Source organism: Nerophis lumbriciformis, linkage group LG14 (genome assembly GCF_033978685.3).
Source record: "Nerophis lumbriciformis linkage group LG14, RoL_Nlum_v2.1, whole genome shotgun sequence".
NCBI lineage: Eukaryota > Metazoa > Chordata > Actinopteri > Syngnathiformes > Syngnathidae > Nerophis > Nerophis lumbriciformis.
The window spans coordinates 6,823,604-6,851,323 of NC_084561.2; the positions used below are offsets into that span (position 1 = coordinate 6,823,604).

The window sequence follows — 27,720 nt, forward strand, 5'->3', positions numbered from 1 at the left end:
AAAATAATCTATAGATTAATCGATAGAAAAATAATCGTTAGCTGCAGCCTTAGTTACTATGATCATCTAATTAGTTACTTTGGTCACTATGAGATATCTCAGATTGCAGGTGGGGTTTTTTTTTTTTACCCTTCGCGTTCATATTTCACTACGTTTGTTGCATTTTAGTTGTGTTTCAGTTGATTGTAAAATATGTTGTCAATATTCAGTGTTTTATCCTTCATAGTTAATATTGTAAATCCCACATTCTTTATTTTCATGTACATTCTGGGTGTCTCATTCAGTAAAAAAAATGTCAAAATTCCATTCCGTTTTTTTAAGGCCGTCTGTCATAACGTTTTTAGCTTTCAATCATTATTGTGAGGTTTTGTATTAGTGTTCCTAAAAATAGATACACCGGCCCACAGACACACTTTTTTTATCTAAATCTGGCCCCCTCGAGTAAAATAATTGCGCAGGCCTGAATTGGGAGGTACAAAGATGATCGCAAATGTCCGCTGAGGGAATGTTTGGAATTCAAATGGAATGAGCAATCGTGGCGGACCAACGAGATTTGTTGGAACGTGACGGCAACAAAAAAAACAACAAAACAAACCGATTGAGGAAAAAACTGCATTTCAAAAAATGTTCACTATTTATCGAAGAGCAATTTTTCCTAACAGAGATTTTACTTATTTAGCATAATTACAAGTTATTGACGTTCCAATTATAATATTAAAAAAAACTCATGAGAAATCAAAGTTTATCGCATTTGAAAGGGGTACTTGTATTATCTTTATTATCAATATCATTACATGAGTGCTTAATTGGATGTTAAATAATACTGACTGGAGGTGGCATGTTGGTTATGAAATGCCTTTTTATTATTGAATTAATTTAGGGAAATTTACCATCCATCCATTTTCTACCGCTTGTCCCTTTCGGGGGTCATTGTGAGCATGACTGTTTGCTGCAATACATGAGAATAAGAACTTTGCTCATTTTTTTTGCTTGAAATAAATGTACGACACTGCAACTCGTGGATGCAGGACTGGATTGGAACTTCTCCCACGAAGAAAACTTAACGAGGAAAACCCTACAGCGACAATAATATTATTTATTGCCTATAATTTGTGGGACGATGCATCGTCCAACAAAATGTAATATTGTGTGATAGTGCTGGGCTTGTAAACTTAGGTACTGGGTTTGAGTGTTTCATCTTTTGAAATTGTTATTTTGCACAAAAAAATTTTGAATATATGTTGCATGAATTTGTTTTAGAACAACAAATGCTTTTATTTAAATTCAAGTTTGATTTAAAAATAAATAATTTTTTGTTGGCAAAATAAAATTCTGCTTCAGGCCCCAATGAACGCACGTGCGCACTCAAAATGTTAAGTATACAGTGTGCGAATTGAAACACAGCCAGTGTACATAATGAAGTGTACTCAAGTCTGACAATAAGGACAAAGTCCTTTACTTTCACTTTCACACTGCAATACAACAATCAATGGAAATATTATTGAAGCAAAAGTATTTGCAAACACGTATCTCAATCTGTGCATGTGTAATACATACTTGCCAACCTTGAGACCTCCGATTTCGGGAGGTGGGGTGGGGTGGGGGGGTGGTCGGGACGGGGGCGTGGTTGGGGGGGGCGTGGTTAAGAGGGGAGGAGTATATTGACAGCTAGAATTCACCAAGTCACGTATTTTATACATATATATATATACATACGTACATATACATATATACATATATATATATATATCTACATCCTGAAAGTATGCAAACAAAACTGTGTTTAGATAATTGATACTTCAAACTTGCATAAATAAATTTTAAGGAATATAACATAACTTGGCTTCTGAGAGCTTCAAAATGTAATGAATAAAATGCTAAAGTTGTTGATAAACAAGTAATTATTTTAATAATTAAATATGGTCATTTTAAAGGAATTATTATGATCATTTAAAATTAATGATTTCCAATATGTTTATTTTAATGTATAATTCTATGGCTGGATGTAATAAGGAGTCCGAAAAAATAAATAAAAATACAATTAATTTTGATGTTTTTAGCAAAATATAGTAAAAAAATTGTATTTATTTAAAAAAAATTAATAAATATATTTATTTTTAGGTAAGATAAACATAATAATACAATGTATCTCTAGTCTGGATGATTTAGTTCTTGTCACCCTGTTGTCATAAAGAAAAGGCTGTCCTCACTCAGGTCCGCATGGAGCTGGAGGGGGCGTGGCCTCCAGCTCCGGCTGAAAATCGGGAGATTTTCGGGAGAATATTTGTCCCGGGAGGTTTTCGGGAGAGGCGCTGAATTTCGGGAGTCTCCCGGAAAATTCGGGAGGGTTGGCAAGTATGGTGTAATACAATTCACGTGTCTGTGTATTCATTTGTGTGTCTGTATCTCTGTGTGTGTGTAATCAAATACGTGTGTGTTTTAATTTGTCTGTCCGTTTTATGATTTGTCTGTGGATGAAAAAACAAATCTGTCTGTATTTCGATCTGTGTGTGTATAACACAAAATGTGTGTCTGTAATCAGATTTGTGTGAAGCAAGAAGGCTGTTTATTTACACGTGAATTTTGTGACACTTCTGCCGTGTAAGATGTGTGCGTGCTAGAGATGCGCGGATAGGCAATTATTTCATCCGCAACCGCATCAGAAAGTCGTCAACCATCCGCCATCCACCCGATGTAACATTTGATCAGAACCGCACCCGCCCGTTGTTATATATCTAATATAGACGATGCAAGGCATTAGTGAGGTTATAAAGCTTTTGCCTGTTAAAGAAAGGAGACTGATCCAATGCAGCAGAGACATTCGCGTGCCACGCTGTCACGACCCAGACGCACACCAGTGCGCAATCATATAGGAGCCGCGCTGAGCACACCTCCAAGCGCGTCTCGCTGCCGGCAACGGCCGGGAATGGGCCCGACGCTCCAGCGCCATCCATTTTCAGGGCTAGTTGATTCGGCAGGTGGGTTGTTACACACTCCTTAGCGGGTTCCGACTTCCATGGCCACCGTCCTGCTGTCTATATCAACCAGGGTGAGCCCCACCCCTTTCGTGAGCGCACTGCGCGCGGAGTGACCCCTGTTACGCGCCCCCGGCAACAGGGGTGGCGGGCAGGTAAGCTGCGCGGGCGGAGCGCGCGGAGTGACCCCTGTTACGAGCCCCCGGCCACGGGGATGGTGGGCAGGTAAGCTGCTTACCTGCTGCGCGTGACGCCGGCCGCGACGAAGGCGGACGAGGCGGGGTGTCGGTGCGGTGGGCGCGGTGGTGACCCTGGACGTGCGTCGGGCCCTTCTCGCGGATCGCCTCAGCTACGGCTCCCGGTGGGGCCCTCTCGGGGGAAGGGGCCTCGGTCCCGGACCCCGGCGAGGCGTCCCTTCTCCGCTCCGTAAAAGTGTCCATCTCTTTTCTTTTTTTTCTTCTGTTGTGGCATATGCTGCAGGTGCCTGCTTGTTTTTCGTATGTGGGTAACAACATTTAACTATGTATATATATTTCCGAATTGGTTTAACTGCCACCCGCCTGAATCTATTTAAAATCTAATTTTTTTTTATTTCAACCGCCCGACCCGCGGATAAAATCTAATTTTTTTTTATTTCATCCGCCCGATCCGCGGATAATCCGCGGACTCAGCGGTTGTGCCCGCAAACCGCGCATCTCTAGTGCGTGCATATCCAGATTAGTGTGCGTGTAATACAATTTGTGTTTCCGTATCCAGTCACACTATCTCTAAGGAGAGCCCCGCGCCCCGAAGGAAGAAATGTGATTATTTTGGCCGCTATATGTCATAACATTACTGATAACTTATTTGAGTACAAAATACTTCCGGTTTCTCATTGTAGCCCATTTGGTTGAGTTTTTCCCTGCCCTGATGTGGGATCTGAGCCTTGTGCAGCCCTTTGAGACACTTGTCACAACCTGACACAACCTGCTCAGTGGCCTTGTGGTTAGAGTGTCCGCCCCGAGATGGGTAGTTCGTGAGTTCAAACCCCGGCCGAGTCATACCAAAGACTATAAAAATGGGAGTAGGGCTGGGCAATAAAACAATAACAATATATATCGCGATAGACATGTGATCAATATCAATAGAAAATGGGGTCGACAGAGAGTTCGATAATTTCACTGAGTTCTGTTAGAAAAAAATAGGAAGAAAGGCCGAGCCAGAACCGCACGGCATTCTGGGGTGTAGGCAGAGGAAGGGCTTTGGCCTCTCGACCTATCACGGCCGAGCCTGAACCGCAAGGCATTCTGGGAAATGCTAACAGGGGGAAAAAAAAAAAAGCAACAACGGCTAGCTGACGACGAGAAGTGAAACGAAACGGGAATATGAGTGCGGCAGCACGAGAGGAAATTGTAAACAAAAAAGGAAACGTCACGTCACCAGTTTGGCAGTATTTTGGATTTTTTATATCCGATACTATTCCGTGGAAAAGGAGATACTGTTAGCAAAGCGCTTTGCGACAACCTCCGACATGAGGTCAATCCGTTCATGCGAGCCATTAATGTGACTGTTATTTATTTGCATATATTGTTACCAATATGGCTTTAAAGCCTGAGTTGTACACTACTAATTTGTTAATTACAATACTTTGCACATTTTGTTGGATTAAGCATTTATTTAATGTCAATATTTGCACATCGACTAGTATTTTCATTTATTTGACTGTTTTTCATAATGCTGACCTTGTTCTAAAGGTTAAAGGTTGTATTTAAAATAAAAGTATTATTCAGCCTTTTTTCTCCTGGTCTTTATTTAGAATAGTTTTTTTTATATTTTTATCAATAATTATCGATATCGACTGGTACGAAACACTTATATCGTGATACATTTTTTTAATCATATCGCCCAGCCTTAAATGGGAGCCATTACCTCCCTGCTCGGCACTCAGCATCAAGGGTTGGAATTCAGGGTTAAATCACCAAAAATGATTCCCGAGCGCAGCCACTGCTGCTGCTCACTGCTCCTCTCACCTCCCAGGGGGTGAACAAGGGGATGGGTCAAATGCAGAAAACAAATTTCACCACACCTAGTGTGTGTGTATGTGACAATCATTGGTACTTTAACTTCATTTTTTTTTCATTTATTTATTTATTTCAGGCAATGACATAAAAAAGTACAAAGTTGAACACATAATAATATAAATTAATATAGTGCAAAAGGTAATGTATAGTATGTAATGGATGATTGTCCAGTTTTGCCTGAAAGGGAGTGGGAAGAAGATAATTTATTTAATCCCACCCCCAACATGAGTTTCACTGTTACTTTGTTCAAGGATTATAATACAGGTGTTGTATCATAGTGGCATTACCACAGGTAACAGTAATTATTACACTGTAACAATAATTTGTATCAACAATGTATGAATAATGAATATACCAACAATGGTATAGCAATAATGGTAATAGACAACATAGCAATAATGGTAAGGAAACATTGAGCACATGTTAACACTTTGAGACAGAGTACAGCAGCAGGTCAAATTAAAGACCCTCATCTCTATATTTGAACCAGACCTCATGTTTGTATAACAGTTTAAATCGATTACTAGTTTGGCATTGCTTGCGTTGTAAGTCCAGTTTGTTCCATAGTTTTACTCCGCATACAGACACACAAAAACGTTTACGAGTGGTTTGAGCTCTCGGCAGTAAGAAATATCCAAAGCCTCTCAAGTTATGAGCCTGCACTTGTCTTATAAAAAAACGTTGTAAATTAGGCGGCAATAATTTGTTAAATGCTTTATATAAGATTATTAATGTATTATATTTAACAAGGTCATCAAATTTGAGCAACTTTGATTGCATAAACAGATTATGAGTATGTTCTAAATAGCCAACGTTGTGAATGATCCGCACTGCTCTTTTCTGTAATATGATCAGAGGATGAATTGTGTTGTGGTAAGTATTCCCCCATACTTCAACACAGTATGTAAGGCAGGGGTGCTCATTACGTCGATCGCGATCTACCGGTCGATCTCTGAGGGTGTGTCAGTCGATCACCAGCCAGGCATTAAAAAAATAGTCCTAAAAATGAGCGATGATAAATCTTCACTATGTCGTCACTTTCGTCACTTGATTGACATTCACGGCACCCGAGGGTCTTCTGAGATGACGCTGGCTACTGCCAGCTCATGAAAATTACCGACTGGAAGGCGAGAAACACTTTATTTCAACAGACTCTGGCGCCGTACCTGTCGTCAAAACTCCAAAGACCGACTGCACAGTTGCACAATAAAAGCTCTGCTTCATCCTGCCTGCGCTACCAAAATAAGAGTCTCAGAAAGCTGGCGTGCACAAGCTAGGAAGCTACGGAGTTTGCCGACAATGTATTTCTTGTAAAGTGTATACAAAGGAGTACGGAAGCTGGACAAATAAGATGCCAAAAACCAACCACTTTCATGTGGTATTGGACAGAAAGGAGGACTTTTTTTCTCCTCCATTCGAAAATGCGGACGTTATCATCACCACTGTCTGATTCCAATCAATGCAAGTCATCAGAATCAGGTAATACACCAACTTATATTCTTGTCTTCATGAAAGAAAGGAATCTATATGTGTTAAACATGCTTGCATTATCTTTAACCACCTTTAACTTGTTAACTATATTAACTATATGTGTTAAACATGCTTGTATTATCTTTAACCACCTTTAAGTTGTTAACAATATTAACTATATGTGTTAAACATGCTTGTTTTATCTTTAACCACCTTTAAGTTGTTAACAATATTAACTATTTGTGTTAAACATGCTTGTATTATTTTTAACCACCTTTAACTTGTTAACAATATTAACAATATGTGTTAAACATGCTTGCATTATCTTTAAACACCTTTAACTTGTTAACAATATTAACTATATGTATTAAACATACTTGTATTATCATTAAACACCTTTAATGTATTAACAATAATAACTATGTGATAAACATGCTTGCACTATCATTAAACACCTTTAACTTGTTAACAAAAACATATATTTCATAAATAAGTAAATATAAATTATATATATGAATGAGGTAGATCCCCACGACTTGATCAATTGAAAAGTAGCTCGCCTGCAGAAAAAGTGTGAGCACCCCTGATGTAAGGTATGGGAGTACCAAGGTGCAGTATAGAGTGCGGAGTGCATTTTCATTGGGGTATAGTTTTGCTTTGTTTATAATTGAGAGGCTTTTGGAGATGTTTGTTTTAATGTGTCTGACATGAGGTTTCCATGATAGTTTACTATCAATTATTACTCCCCAAAAACTTAACTTGTGATTAAGGGCTATATAAATAAACTTTGATTGATTGATATATGCGTTTGCAAATCATTTTTGCTACAATACTTCCATACGGCATGTCCCGTTTAACAAAACTGAAGTTCACACTTTATTTACTAACCTGAGTTCGTAAATCGGCCACTTGTTTGTTGCACAATGACGTCATATCAGTCTGATCAGGGTCGTGAACGCTCGCGTCTACTGAAGTTTCTCCATTAAAATGTCTCGCTGGCTGGAAGAAACATTGTTAAATAAAAGGTCTACTCGGGGTTTCACTTTATAATAATAAGAAAAAAAAAAGTTTAAAACCTCAACGGGCTTCCTCATGGTTTTGGTGGTGGCGTCGTAGTTGAGCATGTCGTACGGATCCACCCAGTCGTCGTCCGCCTCCTGACTCCAAGCCACGGTCAGGTAGGCGAAGAGGAGGATGAAGAACATCCTGGCGGGTAAAAGGAGGATTGTTTCCCCGCTTACCTGCCGACCTTTGTGGGGTTGCTCTTCTTTAGACAACTCCCAACAAGTCCGTCATGCAGCTAGCTAGCCGACATTCAACGTCATACGTGTTATAAAGTGAGGTTTTTTTTGTATTTAACATTCACACAAAAACGAGTTAAACTTTGTGTGAATGTTAAATTTACGCTCTATTATTAGGCGGTTCGGTGCTAACAATCCGCTCATTTCTGAGTCGCAACACGGAAGTGGCGTCTTCTTCTTCGGTATCTGACATGTGACGTCACGTATTGCGCCAGCGCCACCTTTTGGAAGGAAGACAAACCAGCCAACCGCCTTCCTTGGGATTGGATATGGATTAGATTAGTTTATTTCAATAAGGACAATGTAATTTCATTAAAACACATGACTACCAGTGACGTGCGGTGAGGTTCATGACTGGTGAGGCACTGACTTCATCACAGTCAGATTTACAAACATATGAACCCTAAAGAGTATCTTATTCACCATTTGATTGGCAGCAGTTAACGGGTTATGTTTAAAAGCTCATACCAGCATTCTTCCCTGCTTGGCACTCAGCATCAAGGGTTGGAATTGGGGGTTAAATCACCAAAAAATGATTCCCGGGCGCGGTGCCGCTGCTGCCCACTGCTCCCCTCACCTCCCAGGGGGTGAACAAGGGGATGGGTCAAATGCAGACGACAAATTTCATTACACCTAGTGGGAGTGTGACAATCATTGGTACTTTAACTTAACTTTAACTTTACACGTACAAACTGTAGCACACAAAAAAGTGTTACGGCTCAGGCTCCTGCCAACGCCGCTCATCCGTCTGTGCGCACCTCGGGACACGCCCACGGGTGCGCACATCCAGGGACGCGCCGCACGCGTCCCCGCCCTGCAGCAGCCACCAGCTGCAATCACTCACCGGCAATCTACACTCCTGGGTCTGATGAGGGCAAGCTCAATAAAGGACCAGTGGACCCAAGGATCGGGGCGGGAACTTAGTTTTCTCATGGTGTACCGTAAGCAACAAGCTTCATGCTCTCTATTCGTGTTTCCTCTCCGTGCCTTGATTTGTCCCTTGTCTTCTCCCGTGTCCCCGCAGTACCCTTCGTCACCTGGAAAGTGAGCTGTGCATCTCACTTTTCCCTGGATCTCCCTCTGGACTCTGACTGCCTCCTTCGTTCCTCGACCTCTTGCTCGTCCCTGGATTCTGACGCCTCGCTCTCGCCCCGGATCATCTGCCTGCCCCCTGGACTTCCGCGTATCTCGTTCAACACGTTGGTAACACTCACTTCAGTTAAATTCTACACATAGTCTTACACCATTCCCTTTTGGATATAGTTCACACTCCATTTCCTTAGGTCAGTAGTATTGTTTATTATTATTTATATATATATATATATTGACTATATATATAATAAATAATTGTATATACTGCCCCCTGGTGTCTGTTTGCCGTCACCTCCCCTCAGTAAACACAACAAAAAGCACATTTAATAAAAAAAACGTTATTATGGTCTTACCTTTACCGCAACTAAAGCCCTCACTTAAACATTCCACGTGCAAGATTGAATCTATTTAAAAAAGTGTAACCGAGGGTTTATAAATGTCGCCTATACTGTATGAAACTACAAAATAACAAACACGGAGGCTCCAGTTTACACGAGGACCACTTTATTTACCTTCTTTCAAAAACCTCCGCTCCACTCCGTGACATCACTTCCGCTCTTAGCGCCTTCAAAATAAGAGCTCAAGGCATGTACTGTATAACAGCGCATAACAGGAACTTAACATCACAAAGAGGAAAGCCCATGAAAATAGGTTACAAAAGTTATTTAATAAGAAGCCAAAAAGTGCAAAAACAATAATGTTCGTGTTGGGGGAGTTGTGAATTAGATACACCTGCAGTCTGCAGGTGTACCTAATGTTGTGGCCCTGCAGTCATTCACAACTCCTCCAACACGAACATTATTGTTTTTGCACTTTTTGGCTTCTTATGAAATAACTTTTTTAAATAGATTCAATCTTGCACGTGGAAAGTTTAAGTGTGGGCTTTAGTTGATACAACAATTCTACGGCGGGGGTGCAGGAGGCGGGGTTACTGGAGCCTCAGCCAGTGTGTCTTTTGCAGCCATTTTACGATCGCTCAGTACAAGAAATATGTTACACACATACAGTTGTTGACAAAATACACTGTACATTATATACCTCAGCTAACTAAACTATGGAAATGTATAATATAGTTCATATAGCAATACAGTCTCACTGCACAGCAGGCCAGCAGTTAGCCGAGTCCGGAATCCATGTTGAGGCACTGAGTGACATGCCTCAACTGGCTGCTGTTCACCGCACCGTCTCTTCTCAGTATTTGAACGGCAAATGTGAAAATTCAGCGATTTTGAATAAAAATAATCTAAAACTGGTGAAGTTAAATGGAAAATAACTTTATAGTATAATCACTGGATACATATAACAATTTAATTAATTATTTTTCTTTTCACATTTTTTTTCTTACAGGATGGCAGGTGAGGCCCCGCCTCACCTGCCTCTAGTGACTGCACGTCACTGATGACTACCCATGGTTAAAAAAGGCAGAATCAGCCAGAAGGCTAGTTTTCATCTGTAGTCCCCTGGCCATGATGTAAAAAGGCAGTAACATTTTAATTTAAAAGAAAAAGAAAAGAGAGAGAGAAAAATAAAAAAAGCACACAATACATATTTAAAGGTCTACTGAAATGAATTTGTTTTATTTAAACGGGGATAGCAGGGGCTGAGGTTGCTGAGGTAGTTAAAAAGCTCCTCGGTGGCAAGGCCCCGGGGGTGGATGAGATCCGCCCGGAGTTCCTTAAGGCTCTGGATGCTGTGGGGCTGTCTTGGTTGACAAGACTCTGCAGCATCGCGTGGACATCGGGGGCGGTACCACTGGATTGGCAGACCGGGGTGGTGGTTCCTCTCTTTAAGAAGGGGAACCGGAGGGTGTGTTCCAACTATCGTGGGATCACACTCCTCAGCCTTCCCGGTAAGGTCTATTCAGGTGTACCGGAGAGGAGGCTACGCCGGATAGTCGAACTTTGGATTCAGGAGGAACAGTGTGGTTTTCGTCCTGGTCGTGGAACTGTGGACCAGCTCTATACTCTCGGCAGGGTCCTTGAGGGTGCATGGGAGTTTGCCCAACCAGTCTACATGTTTTGTGGACTTGGAGAAGGCATTCGACCGTGTACCTCGGGAAGTCCTGTGGGGAGTGCTCAGAGAGTATGGGGTATCGGACTGTCTGATTGTGGCAGTCCGCTCCCTGTATGATCAGTGCCAGAGCTTGGTCCGCATTGCCGGTAGTAAGTCGGACACGTTTCCAGTGAGGGTTGGACTCCGCCAAGGCTGCCCTTTGTCACCGATTCTGTTCATAACTTTTATGGACAGAATTTCTAGGGGCAGTCAAGGCGTTGAGGGGATCTGGTTTGGTGGCTGCAGGATTAGGTCTCTGCTTTTTGCAGATGATGTGGTCCTGATGGCTTCATCTGGCCAGGATCTTCAGCTCTCACTGGATCAGATCGCAGCTGAGTGTGAAGCGACTGGGATGAGAATCAGCACCTCCAAGTCAGAGTCCATGGTTCTCGCCCGGAAAAGGGTGGAGTGCCATCTCCGAGTTGGGGAGGAGATCTTGCCCCAAGTGGAGGAGTTCAAGTACCTCGGAGTCTTGTTCACGAGTGAGGGAAGAGTGGATCGTGAGATCGACAGGCGGATCGGTGCGGCGTCTTCAGTAATGCGGACGCTGTATCAATCCGTTGTGGTGAAGAAGGAGCTGAGCCGGAAGGCAAAGCTCTCAATTTACCGGTCGATCTACGTTCCCATCCTCACCTATGGTCATGAGCTTTGGGTTATGACCGAAAGGACAAGATCACGGGTACAAGCGGCCGAAATGAGTTTCCTCCGCCGGGTGGCGGGGCTCTCCCTTAGAGATAGGGTGAGAAGCTCTGTCATCCGGGAGGAGCTCAAAGTAAAGCCGCTGCTCCTCCACATGGAGAGGAGCCAGATGAGGTGGTTCGGGCATCTGGTCAGGATGCCACCCGAACGCCTCCCTAGGGAGGTGTTTAGGGCACATAAGACAAATAAGAGGGAACTAGGTGCCCAGAGTATCGATATATTTCATGTGGAAAAGTCATATGTAAGAGTTCCATCTTTCTAAGAAACTTTTCCCTATTTTAATCAAATATTTGTCATTGCATTAATTAAAATGAAAAACAAATGATTATATTTTGTTGATCTTAAGAGTAGATTTTATTTACATGACCTCTGTAAAACCATAACCGCATGTGTCATTCAGTCACTTTGCATTGTCACAATTGTTCAAAGGGGCAAGTGAATGCAACAATGTGCGTGTGCATGTGTGTGTGGGAGTGTGTGTGTGAGAGTGTGTGCGTCTGTGTGTGCCACATCTGAGTGCAAACCACTAAGCGACACGTCCGCGTGACTCCAGCTTCTACCTTTGGCTTCACACAAACTTCATCTCTCTCTGTCTGACAATTTTCCCGCTCTACGATTTCTTTGCGGTTTTTATGGACTTATGATGGAGAATTAAAATGGCCAGGAAGAAAAAAGTGCCAGTGTTTGAGTAAGTACATATTTTCTACAGTATTGACAGTAATAACATAGTGAATAGGAATGATGTAACATGTAACGTGACAGTATTTTGTACAGTATTACAAGTATTGACATAGTAAATATGAATGATGCAACATGAAACTTGAGCGTATTTTCTACAGTATTAACAGTAATAACGTAGTAAATAGGAAATATGTAACATGACAGTATTTTGTACAGTATTACAAGTATTGACATAGTAAATATGAATGATGCAACATGAAACTTGAGCGTATTTTCTACAGTATTAACAGTAATAACATAGTAAATAGGAAATATGTAACATGACAGTATTTTGTACAGTATTACAAATATTAACATAGTAAATATGAATGATGCAACATGAAACTTGAGCGTATTTTCTACAGTATTAACAGTAATAACATAGTAAATAGGAAATATGTAACATGACAGAATTTTGTACAGTATTAAAAGTATTGACATAGTAAATATGAATGATGCAACATGAAACTTGAGCGTATTTTCTACAGTATTAACAGTAATAACATAGTAAATAGGAATTATGTAACATGAGAGTATTTTCTGCAGTAATAACGTAAAAAATATGTAATCATTATGTAATTATGTAACATGAGAGTATTTTCTACGTAATAACATAGTAAATATTAATTATGTAACATGTAACATAAGAGTATTTTCTATAGTAATAACATAATAAATATGAATGATGTAACATGTAACATGAGAGTATTTTCTACAGTAATAACATAATAAATATGAATTATGTAACATGAGAGTATTTTCTACAGTAATAACATAATAAATATGAATTATAAAAATGAGAGTATTTTCTACAGAAATAACAAAATAAATATGAATTATGTAAAATGAGAGTATTTTCTACAGTAATAACAGTATTAATATAGTAAATATGAATTGTGTAACATGAGAGTATTTTCTACAGTAATAATATAATAAATATGAATTATGTAAAATGAGAGTATTTCTACAGTAATAACATGATAAATATGAATTATGTAAAATGAGAGTATTTTCTACAGTAATAACATAATAAATATGAATTATGTAACATGTAACATGAGAGTATGTTCTACAGTAATAACATAATAAATATGAATGATGTAAAATGAGAGTATTTTCTACAGTAATAACATAATAAATATAAATTATGTAACATGAGAGTATTTTCTACAGTAATAACATAATAAATATAAATTATGTAACATGAGAGTATTTTCTACAGTAATAACATAATAAATATAAATTATGTAACATGAGAGTATTTTCTACAGAAATAACAAAATAAATACGAATTATGTAAAATGAGAGTATTTTCTACTGTAATAACATAATAAATATGAATTATAAAAATGAGAGTATTTCCTACAGAAATAACAAAATAAATATGAATAATGTAAACTGAGAGTATTTTCTACAGTAATAGCATAATAAATATAAATTATATAACATGAGAGTATTTTTTACAGTAATAACATAATAAATATGAATTATGTAACATGAGAGTATTTTCTACAGTAATAAAAAAATATGATTTATATAACATGAGAGTATTTTCTACAGAAATAACATAATAAATATGAATTATGTAACATGAGAGTATTTTCTACAGTAATAACATAATAAATATGAATTATGTAAAATGAGAGTATTTCTACAGTAATAACATAATAAATATGAATTATGTAAAATGAGAGTATTTTCTACTGTAATAACATAATAAATATAAATTATGTAAAATGAGAGTATTTTCTACTGTAATAACATAATAAATATAAATTATGTAACATGTAACATGAGAGTATGTTCTACAGTAATAACATAATAAATATGAATTATGTAAAATGAGAGTATTTTCTACAGTAATAACATAATAAATATAAATTATGTAACATGAGAGTATTTTCTACAGTAATAACATAATAAATATAAATTATGTAACATGAGAGTATTTTCTACAGAAATAACAAAATAAATACGAATTATGTAAAATGAGAGTATTTTCTACTGTAATAACATAATAAATATAAATTATGTAAAATGAGAGTATTTTCTACAGTAATAACATAATAAATATGAATTATGTAACTTGAGAGTATTTTCTACAGTAATAAAAAAAAAGAATTATATAACATGAGAGTATTTTCTACAGAAATAACATAATAAATATGAATTATGTAACATGAGAGTATTTTCTACAGTAATAACATAATACATATGAATTATGTAAAATGAGAGTATTTTCTACTGTAATAACATAATAAATATAAATTATGTAAAATGAGAGTATTTTCTACTGTAATAACATAATAAATATAAATTATGTAAAATGAGAGTATTTTCTACAGTAATAACATAATAAATATAAATTATGTAAAATGAGAGTATTTTCTACTGAAATAACATAATAAATATGAATTATGTAACATGAGAGTATTTTCTACAGTAATAACATAATAAATATGAATGATGTAAAATGAGAGTATTTTCTACAGTAATAACATAATAAATATAAATTATGTAACATGAGAATATTTTCTACAGAAATAACAAAATAAATATGAATTATGTAAAATGAGAGTATTTTCTACAGTAATAACATAATAAATATAAATTATGTAAGATGAGAGTATTTTCTACAGTAATAACATAATAAATATGAATGATGTAAAATGAGAGTATTTTCTACAGTAATAACATAATAAATATAAATTATGTAACATGAGAGTATTTTCTACAGAAATAACAAAATAAATATGAATTATGCAAAATGAGAGTATTTTCTACAGTAATAAAAAAAATGAATTATATAACATGAGAGTATTTTCTACAGAAATAACATAATAAATATCAATTATATAACATGATAATATTTTCTACAGTAATAGCATAATAAATATGAATTATGTAACATGAGAGTATTTTCTACAGTAATAACAGTATTAACATAGTAAAAATTAATTGTGTAACATGAAAGTATTTTCTACATCCATCCATTTTCTACCGCTTATTCCCTTTGGGGTTGCGGGGGGCGCTGGAGCCTATCTCAGCTACAATCGGGCGGAAGGCGGAGTACACCCTGGACAAGTCGCCATCTCATCGCAATAAATATAAATTATATAACATGATAATATTTTCTACAGTAATAGCATAATAAATATGAATTATGTAACATGAGAGTATTTTCTACAGTAATAACATAATAAATATAAATTATGTAACATGAGAGTATTTTCTACAGTAATAACATAATAAATATAAATTATGTAACATGAGAGTATTTTCTACAGAAATAACAAAATAAATACGAATTATGTAAAATGAGAGTATTTTCTACTGTAATAACATAATAAATATAAATTATGTAAAATGAGAGTATTTTCTACAGTAATAACATAATAAATATGAATTATGTAACTTGAGAGTATTTTCTACAGTAATAAAAAAAAAGAATTATATAACATGAGAGTATTTTCTACAGAAATAACATAATAAATATGAATTATGTAACATGAGAGTATTTTCTACAGTAATAACATAATACATATGAATTATGTAAAATGAGAGTATTTTCTACTGTAATAACATAATAAATATAAATTATGTAAAATGAGAGTATTTTCTACTGTAATAACATAATAAATATAAATTATGTAAAATGAGAGTATTTTCTACAGTAATAACATAATAAATATAAATTATGTAAAATGAGAGTATTTTCTACTGAAATAACATAATAAATATGAATTATGTAACATGAGAGTATTTTCTACAGTAATAACATAATAAATATGAATGATGTAAAATGAGAGTATTTTCTACAGTAATAACATAATAAATATAAATTATGTAACATGAGAATATTTTCTACAGAAATAACAAAATAAATATGAATTATGTAAAATGAGAGTATTTTCTACAGTAATAACATAATAAATATAAATTATGTAAGATGAGAGTATTTTCTACAGTAATAACATAATAAATATGAATGATGTAAAATGAGAGTATTTTCTACAGTAATAACATAATAAATATAAATTATGTAACATGAGAGTATTTTCTACAGAAATAACAAAATAAATATGAATTATGCAAAATGAGAGTATTTTCTACAGTAATAAAAAAAATGAATTATATAACATGAGAGTATTTTCTACAGAAATAACATAATAAATATCAATTATATAACATGATAATATTTTCTACAGTAATAGCATAATAAATATGAATTATGTAACATGAGAGTATTTTCTACAGTAATAACAGTATTAACATAGTAAAAATTAATTGTGTAACATGAAAGTATTTTCTACATCCATCCATTTTCTACCGCTTATTCCCTTTGGGGTTGCGGGGGGCGCTGGAGCCTATCTCAGCTACAATCGGGCGGAAGGCGGAGTACACCCTGGACAAGTCGCCATCTCATCGCAATAAATATAAATTATATAACATGATAATATTTTCTACAGTAATAGCATAATAAATATGAATTATGTAACATGAGAGTATTTTCTACAGTAATAAAAAAAATGAATTATATAACATGAGAGTATTTTCTACAGAAATAACATAATAAATATCAATTATATAACATGATAGTATTTTCTACAGTAATAACATAATACATATAAATTATGTAAAATGAGAGTATTTTCTACAGTAATAGCATAATAAATATAAATTACGTAACATGAGAGTATTTTCTACAGTAATAACATAGTAAATATGAGTTATGTAACACGTAACATGAGAGTATTTTCTACGGTATTAACAGTATTAACATAGGAAATATGAATCATGTGATGTTCATTCATTCATTCGTTCATTTTCTAGCGCTTATATTTTTGTTTTTCATGTAACATAACATGGACTCATGCTTTTTTTTCTGTCCGCTTCCTCATTGTGTCGACGCTATTGTGGCAGCAAAAGTGGCACTACTCTGTGTATTGTGTGCATGTATGTGTGTGTGTGTCGTATTGTGTGTGGGTGTGTGTGTGTGTGTGTGTGTGTGTGTGTGTGCGTGTGTGTGTAAGAGCAAAACAAGCAATCTGGCATTCTCCGAGCCTTATTCCCGCAAAGCCACTTTTACTAATAACCTGATAGGTTTATTGCTGGAATAAGATTACCAAGTAAAGTTTCAGTTTCAGTCCTATTCTGTGTTCTTGTCCCTGGTCAGAACTTGTGGAAGCATGTTGTGGGATGGATAAACAACAACACAGATCGACTGTGAGTGGCCGGCAGTATGAAATGTGGTTGATATATGAGAGTAGATTTTGGATCTATTTATAGTGTGTGTGTGTGTGTGTGTGTGTGTGTGTGTGTGTGTGTGTGTGTGTGTTTTGTCTGTGTGTGTGTGTCTGTGTGTGTTTGTGTGTGCGTGCAGATGGCCTCCAACGACCCTGACCCCGCCGACCCCTGTGATGACCCCCAGCCGGGTGACCTGATCGAGATATTCCGACCGGCCTATCAGCATTGGGCGCTCTACTTGGGCGACGGTTACATCATCAACTTGACTCCTGTCGGTCAGTGTCCACGTACACAGCACCAAACATTCATGCCACTTCATTGTTTATGTTTATGTTTGTGGTAAACATCTAGAAATATGTCTAATGTACCTTAAAAACATTGCCAGGTGAAGCAATTTATAACATTATTTATTGTGTACCTTGTAAATTATAACATTATTTATTGTGTACATAGTCAATTATAACATTTATTGTGTACATAGTCAAGTATAACATTATTTATTGTGTACATAGTCAATTATAACATTTATTGTGTACATAGTAAATTATAACATTATTTATTGTGTACATAGTCAATTATAACATTTATTGTGTACATAGTAAATTATAACATTATGTATTGTGTACATAGTAAATTATAACATTTATTGTGTACATAGTAAATTATAACATTATTTATTGTGTACATAGTAAATTATAACATTATTTATTGTTTACATAGTAAATTATAACATTATGTATTGTGTACATAGTTAATAATGACATTATTTATTGTGTACATAGTCAATTATAACATTATTTATTGTGTACATAGTCAATTATAACATTTATTGTGTACATAGTCAATTATAACATTATTTATTGTGTACATAGTCAATTATAACATTATTTATTGTGTACATAGTACATTATAACATTATTTATTGTGTACATAGTAAATTATAACATTATTTATTGTGTGCATAGTCAATTATAATATTATTTATTGTGTACATAGTCAATTATAACATTATTTATTGTGTGCATAGTAAATTATAACATTATTTATTGTGTGCATAGTCAATTATAACATTATTTATTGTGTACATAGTCAATTATAACATTATTTATTGTGTGCATAGTAAATTATAACATTATTTATTGTGTGCATAGTCAATTATAACATTATTTATTGTGTACATAGTCAATTATAACATTATTTATTGTGTACATAGTCAATTACAACATTATTTATTGTGTACATATTAAATTATAACATTATTTATTGTGCACATAGTCAATTATAACATTATTTATTGTGTACATAGTAAATTATAACATTTTTTATTGTGTACATAGTAAATTATAACATTATTTATTGTGTACATAGTCAATTATAACATTATTTATTGTGTACATAGTAAATTATAACATTATTTATTGTGTACATAGTACATTATAACATTATTTATTGTGTACATAGTACATTATAACATTATTTATTGTGTACATAGTCAATTATAACATTATTTATTGTGTACATAGTACATTATAACATTATTTATTGTGTACATAGTACATTTTAACATTATGTATTGTGTACATAGTACATTATAACATTATTTATTGTGTACATAGTCAATTATAACATTTATTGTGTACATAGTCAATTATAACATTATTTATTGTGTACATAGTCAAGTATAACATTATTTATTTTGTACATAGTCAAGTATAACATTATTTATTGTGTACATAGTAAATTATAACATTTGTTGTGTACATAGTAAATTATAACATTATTTGTTGTGTACATAGTAAATTATAACATTATTTGTTGTGTACATAGTAAATTATAACTTGATTTATTGTGTACATAGTCAATTATAACATTATTTATTGTGTACATAGTCAATTACAACATTATTTATTGTGTACATAATCAATTATAACATTATTTATTGTGTACATAGTCAATTATAACATTATTTATTGTGTACATAGTCAATGATAACATTATTTATTGTGTACATAGTCAATTATAAAATTATTTATTGTGTACATAGTCAATTATAGCATTATTTATTGTGTACATATTCAATTATAACATTATTTATTGTGTAAATAGTCAATTATAGCATTATTTATTGTGTACATAGTCAATTATAACATTATTTATTGTGTACATAGTCAATTATAACATTTATTGTGTACATAGTAAATTATAACATTATTTATTGTGTACATAGTCAATTATAACATTATTTATTGTGTACATAGTAAATTATAACATTATGTATTGTGTACATAGTAAATTATAACATTATTTATTGTGTATATAGTAAATTATAAGATTATTTGTTGTGTACATAGTAAATTATAAGATTATTTATTGTGTACATAGTAAATTATAACATTATTTATTGTGTACATAGTACATTATAACATTATTTATTGTGTACATAGTACATTATAACATTATTTATTGTGTACATAGTCAATTATAATATTATTTATTGTGTACATAGTCAATTATAACATTATTTATTGTGTACATAGTACATTATAACATTATTTATTGTGTACATAGTACATTTTAACATTATGTATTGTGTACATAGTACATTATTTATTGTGTACATAGTCAATTATAACATTTATTGTGTACATAGTCAATTATAACATTATTTATTGTGTACATAGTCAAGTATAACATTATTTATTGTGTACATAGTAAATTATAACATTTGTTGTGTACATAGTAAATTATAACATTATTTGTTGTGTACATAGTAAATTATAACATTATTTGTTGTGTACATAGTAAATTATAACTTGATTTATTGTGTACATAGTCAATTATAACATTATTTATTGTGTACATAGTCAATTACAACATTATTTATTGTGTACATAATCAATTATAACATTATTTATTGTGTACATAGTCAATTATAACATTATTTATTGTGTACATAGTCAATTATAACATTATTTATTGTGTACATAGTAAATTATAACATTTGTTGTGTACATAGTAAATTATAACATTATTTGTTGTGTACATAGTAAATTATAACATTATTTGTTGTGTACATAGTAAATTATAACTTGATTTATTGTGTACATAGTCAATTATAACATTATTTATTGTGTACATAGTCAATTACAACATTATTTATTGTGTACATAATCAATTATAACATTATTTATTGTGTACATAGTCAATTATAACATTATTTATTGTGTACATAGTCAATTATAACATTATTTATTGTGTACATAGTCAATTATAAAATTATTTATTGTGTACATAGTCAATTATAGCATTATTTATTGTGTACATATTCAATTATAACATTATTTATTGTGTAAATAGTCAATTATAGCATTATTTATTGTGTACATAGTCAATTATAACATTATTTATTGTGTACATAGTCAATTATAACATTATTTATTGTGTACATAGTACATTATAACATTATTTATTGTGTACATAGTACATTTTAACATTATGTATTGTGTACATAGTACATTATAACATTATTTATTGTGTACATAGTCAAGTATAACATTATTTATTGTGTACATAGTACATTATAACATTATTTATTGTGTACATTGTACATTATAACATTATTTATTGTGTGCATAGTAAATTATAACATTATTTATTGTGTACATAGTAAATGATAACATTATTTATTGTGTACATAGTAAATTATAACATTATTTATTGTGTACATAGTCAATTATAACATTATTTATTGTGTACATAGTCAATTATAACATTTATTGTGTACATAGTCAACTATAACATTATTTATTGTGTACATAGTAAATTATAACATTATTTTTTGTGTACATAGTAAATTATAACATTATTTATTGTGTACATAGTAAATTATAACATTATTTATTGTGTACATAGTCAATTATAACATTATTTATTATGTACATAGTAAATTATAACATTATTTATTGTGTACATAGTCAATTATAACATTATTTATTGTGTACATAGTCAATTATAACATTATTTATTGTGTACATAGTAAATTATAACATTATTTATTGTGTATATAGTAAATTATAAGATTATTTGTTGTGTACATAGTAAATTATAAGATTATTTATTGTGTACATAGTAAATTTTAACATTATTTATTGTGTACATAGTACATTATAACATTATTTATTGTGTACATAGTACATTATAACATTATTTATTGTGTACATAGTCAATTATAACATTATTTATTGTGTACATAGTACATTATAACATTATTTATTGTGTACATAGTACATTTTAACATTATGTATTGTGTACATAGTACATTATTTATTGTGTACATAGTCAATTATAACATTTATTGTGTACATAGTCAATTATAACATTATTTATTGTGTACATAGTCAAGTATAATATTATTTATTGTGTACATAGTCAAGTATAACATTATTTATTGTGTACATAGTAAATTATAACATTTGTTGTGTACATAGTAAATTATAACATTATTTATTGTGTACATAGTCAATTATAACATTTATTGTGTACATAGTCAATTATAACATTTTTTATTGTGTACATAGTCCATTATAACATTATTTATTGTGTACATAGTCAATTATAACATTATTTATTGTGTACATAGTAAATTATAACATTATTTATTGTGTACATAGTACATTATAACATTATTTATTGTGTACATAGTACATTATAACATTATTTATTGTGTACATAGTCAATTATAACATTATTTATTGTGTACATAATCAATTATAACATTATTTATTGTGTACATAGTACATTATAACATTATTTATTGTGTACATAGTACATTTTAACATTATGTATTGTGTACATAGTACATTATAACATTATTTATTGTGTACATAGTCAATTATAACATTTATTGTGTACATAGTCAATTATAACATTATTTATTGTGTACATAGTCAAGTATAACATTATTTATTGTGTACATAGTAAATTATAACATTTGTTGTGTACATAGTAAATTATAACATTATTTGTTGTGTACATAGTAAATTATAACATTATTTGTTGTGTACATAGTAAATTATAACTTGATTTATTGTGTACATAGTCAATTATAACATTATTTATTGTGTACATAGTCAATTACAACATTATTTATTGTGTACATAATCAATTATAACATTATTTATTGTGTACATAGTCAATTATAACATTATTTATTGTGTACATAGTCAATTATAACATTATTTATTGTGTACATAGTCAATTATAAAATTATTTATTGTGTACATAGTCAATTATAGCATTATTTATTGTGTACATATTCAATTATAACATTATTTATTGTGTAAATAGTCAGTTATAGCATTATTTATTGTGTACATAGTAAATTATAACATTATTTATTGTGTACATAGTCAATTATAACATTTACTGTGTACATAGTAAATTATAACATTATTTATTGTGTACATAGTCAATTATAACATTATTTATTGTGTACATAGTCAATTACAACATTATTTATTGTGTACATAGTCAATTATAACATTATTTATTGTGTACATAGTAAATTATAACATTATTTATTGTGTACATAGTCAATTATAACATTATCTATTGTGTACATAGTCAATTATAACATTATCTATTGTGTACAAAGTTAATACATTATAACATTATTTATTGTTTACATAGTAAATTATAACATTATGTATTGTGTACATAGTTAATAATGACATTATTTATTGTGTACATAGTAAATTATAACATTATTTATTGTGTACATAGTCAATTATAACATTTATTGTGTACATAGTCAATTATAACATTTATTGTGTACATAGTAAATTATAACATTATTTATTGTGTACATAGTCAATTATAATATTTATTGTGTACATAGTAAATTATAACATTATTTATTGTTTACATAGTCAATTATAACATTATTTATTGTGTACATAGTCAATTATAACATTATTTTTTGTGTACATAGTCAATTATAACATTATTTATTGTGTACATAGTAAATTATAACATTATTTATTGTGTACATAGTAAATTATAACATTATTTATTGTGTACATAGTCAATTATAACATTATTTATTGTGTACATAGTCAATTATAACATTATTTATTGTGTACATAGTAAATTATAACATTATTTATTGTGTACATATTCAATTATAACATTGTTTATTGTGTACATAGTCAATTATAACATTATTTATTGTGTACATAGTCAATTATAACATTATTTATTGTGTACATAGTCAATTATAACATTATTTATTGTGTACATAGTCAATTATAACATTATTTATTGTGTACATAGTCAATTATAACATTATTTATTGTGTACATAGTCAATTATAACATTATTTATTGTGTACATAGTTAGTACATTTGACCAATATTAATTGTGTACAATTAGTAATGTGTACTAAGGCTTGGCCTGGTTTTAAAGGTATATAATCATAATTATAAGTGTTTGAAGACATTTAACTGCATTGTTTGGTTGATTGTCTCCATGGATTTTAAATGTCTGCAGACGAGAGCCAGGCGGCCGCCATGTCCAGCGTCAAGTCCGTCTTCAGCCGCAAGGCGGTGGTCCGCATGCAGCTGCTGAAGGAGGTGGTGGGCGCCGACTCCTACCGCGTCAACAACAAGTACGACCACACGCACACGCCGCTGGCCGTCGATGACATCATCCAGCGAGCGCAGGTCCTGATTGGCCAGGAGGTGTCCTACGACCTGCTGGGCAGCAACTGTGAGCACTTTGTCACCTTGCTGCGCTACGGCCAGGGAGTGTCCGAGCAGGTGTGTGTCAGGGGCCACACCCGCAACATTTATATATATCAACATACAGACTGTCAGGGGGCCACACTCAGAGCCACACCCGGAATAATTATATACATACATTTATATATATCAACATACAGACTGTCAGGGGCCACACCCGCAACAATTATATACATACATTTATATATATCAACATACAGACTGTCAGGGGCCACACCCGCAACAATTATATACATACATTTATATATATCAACATACAGACTGTCAGGGGCCACACCCGCAACAATTATATACATACATTTATATATATCAACATACAGACTGTCAGGGGCCACACTCAGGGCCACACCCGCAACAATTATATACATACATTTATATATATCAACATACAGACTGTCAGGGGCCACACTCAGGGCCCCACCCGCAGAAATTATACATATACATTTATATATATCAACATACAGACTGTCAGGGGGCCACACTCAGGGCCACACCCGCAAAAATTATATATATACATTTATATATATCAACATACAGACTGTCAGGGGGCCACATTCAGGGCCACACCCGCAAAAATCATATACATACATTTATATATATATACATACAGACTGTCAGGGGCCACACTCAGGGCCACACCCGCAAAAATAATATACATATATTTATATATATCAACATACAGACTGTCAGGGGGCCACATTCAGGGCCACACCCGCAAAAATCATATACATACATTTATATATATATACATACAGACTGTCAGGGGGCCACACTCAGGGCCACACCCGCAAAAATAATATACATACATTTATATATATCAACATACAGACTGTCAGGGGCCACACTCAGGGCCACACCCGCAACAATTATATACATACATTTATATATATCAACATACAGACTGTCAGGGGCCACACTCAGGGCCACACCCGCAACAATTATATACATACATTTATATATATCAACATACAGACTGTCAGGGGCCACACTCAGGGCCCCACCCGCAGAAATTATACATATACATTTATATATATCAACATACAGACTGTCAGGGGGCCACACTCAGGGCCACACCCACAAAAATTATATATATACATTTATATATATCAACATACAGACTGTCAGGGGGCCACATTCAGGGCCACACCCGCAAAAATTATATATATACATTTATATATATCAACATACAGACTGTCAGGGGGCCACATTCAGGGCCACACCCGCAAAAATCATATACATACATTTATATATATATACATACAGACTGTCAGGGGCCACACTCAGGGCCACACCCGCAAAAATAATATACATATATTTATATATATCAACATACAGACTGTCAGGGGGCCACATTCAGGGCCACACCCGCAAAAATCATATACATACATTTATATATATATACATACAGACTGTCAGGGGGCCACACTCAGGGCCACACCCGCAAAAATAATATACATACATTTATATATATCAACATACAGACTGTCAGGGGCCACACTCAGGGCCCCACCCGCAGAAATTATATATATACATTTATATATATCAACATACAGACTGTCAGGGGGCCACACTCAGGGCCACACCCGCACAAATTATATATATATACATTTATATATATCAACATACAGACTGTCAGGGGCCACACTCAGGGCCCCACCCGCAGAAATTATATATATACATTTATATATATCAACATACAGACTGTCAGGGGGCCACACTCAGGGCCCCACCCGCAGAAATTATATATATACATTTATATATATATACATACAGACTGTCAGGGGGCCACACTCAGGGCCACACCCGCAAAAATAATATACATACATTTATATATATCAACATACAGACAGTCAGGGGGCCACACTCAGGGCCACGCCCGCAAAAATGATATACATTTATACATATCAACATACAGACGGTTAATGAATTATAAGTCAATTACTGCCCTCATGTGGATTATATGTGTAATGCATCTGATCTGAAACAAATGACCTCGAGGACTCAAAGACTTATGTATCACTTATGATACATTAGGCATTATAGAGTTAAGTGGTGTCCCAATACTTTTGTCCAGATACTGTAGTGACGAACATCTTTTTGTTTGCATTGATGAGATTGTCTGTCATGGTTGCCAGGCAACAAGAGCCATGGGGGCCATCAGTTTGGTGACGGCGGCGGCGAGCGCCTTCTCTGTCCTGGGACTGATCAACACTCGATCCAGGAACAGACCCTTCTGACGTCCTCTAAAGATTCTTCTTTTACAAATCCCCTCGAGAAAGTCAAATGTCAGGCATCGGGAATAAAAACAAAGTTACAAAAAAATAAAAAAGTAATAGTTTTGCCTGTTTTTTTGCAAATGTTGGTATTGTTGTGCTGGGAAAATTGTCGTCATTGAAGGATTTTGCCTGGAATTTGCTGATTATAATCAAAATATTGTCAAATATAACACGTTTTACAAACATTTAACAAAGAAGGTTGTGTCACGTTCAAACACTGAGGACATCTATTAAACAAGACAAAAGGCAAGGAATCAAACAGAGACAGAATTCAATTCGGACTCAATATTGAGGAGAGACATGGCCACTGCACTCTCTGTACAGTCCTGCACCACGCTCTGACGAAGAAGGTTTTCGTCTCCTCTTTTATTCAGATGTTCAATGTTCACGCACCAACATATGTCACAGCAGGAATGGGAAGTATGTAAAACAGTCATTGTTTTCGGTCTCATTGAAGACCAAGAAGAGGATGTCTCGGGCTTGGGCTCTTCCTGGATCCAGCTGGGGCAGGTGTTGGAGGACAATGGATAACCCCTCCCGTCTCCTGACCACAGCGACTTCAAGAGGGCAGCGGGTCGTAAATAGCGTTGACCTCGGTTACCAAATAGTTGGAAGAGAGCTTGTGAAATACTTCAAAGAGAGTTCGTTTAACGCTTCAAAGAGAGTTCCTCTGGAAGTTGAGCAGATCCTGCCATCTGTCCGTGTTGAAATCACAGTGGAGTTTCACGAGCCTTCTTCCTCTTGTTAGGCCTCGAAAGACAGCATTCATCTTCTTATCAGGAACATAATGTAATACAATGTTTCTTTTGTGATAACTTACAAACAATTATTCCAACAGGTTGTTTTTTGGAACTGGAAAAATTCTCGGTTTTCCCGAAATTCCAGGAATTCCGTAATACCATTTCTCAATTAAAAATGTTACTACTTCAAAAACTCGACCAATTGGAAGAATTCCAACACCAACCAGTCAAACTCATTCAGAACATTACAATTGTTTACAATTGCAACAACAAAAAATCCCTCTTTTCCAG

General features: G+C 33.6%; 2 protein-coding genes across 2 annotated transcripts in view; one reads left to right on the forward strand and one right to left on the reverse strand.

Moving 5' to 3' along the window:
• clcc1 (chloride channel CLIC-like 1) overlaps nt 1–7,992 on the reverse strand; it is a 37,962-nt gene extending 29,970 nt beyond the window's left edge. Inside the window, exons 1-2 of the mRNA XM_061976162.2 lie at nt 7,582–7,992; nt 7,394–7,504 (exon numbers count right to left, since the gene is read on the reverse strand). Coding sequence (XP_061832146.2) covers nt 7,394–7,504; nt 7,582–7,710 — 240 coding nt within the window. The 5' untranslated portion in view covers nt 7,711–7,992. The remainder of the gene's footprint in view (nt 1–7,393; nt 7,505–7,581) is intronic.
• A 4,165-nt stretch (nt 7,993–12,157) lies between these two features.
• Nucleotides 12,158–26,723, forward strand: plaat1 (phospholipase A and acyltransferase 1). The gene is made up of 5 exons (XM_061976164.2): nt 12,158–12,337; nt 17,546–17,595; nt 17,753–17,891; nt 24,163–24,431; nt 26,549–26,723. Exons 2-5 carry the CDS (start codon nt 17,569–17,571, stop codon nt 26,648–26,650), a joined length of 537 nt encoding a protein of 178 aa, XP_061832148.2. The 5' UTR covers nt 12,158–12,337; nt 17,546–17,568; the 3' UTR covers nt 26,651–26,723.
• Nucleotides 26,724–27,720: the final 997 nt, after the last annotated feature.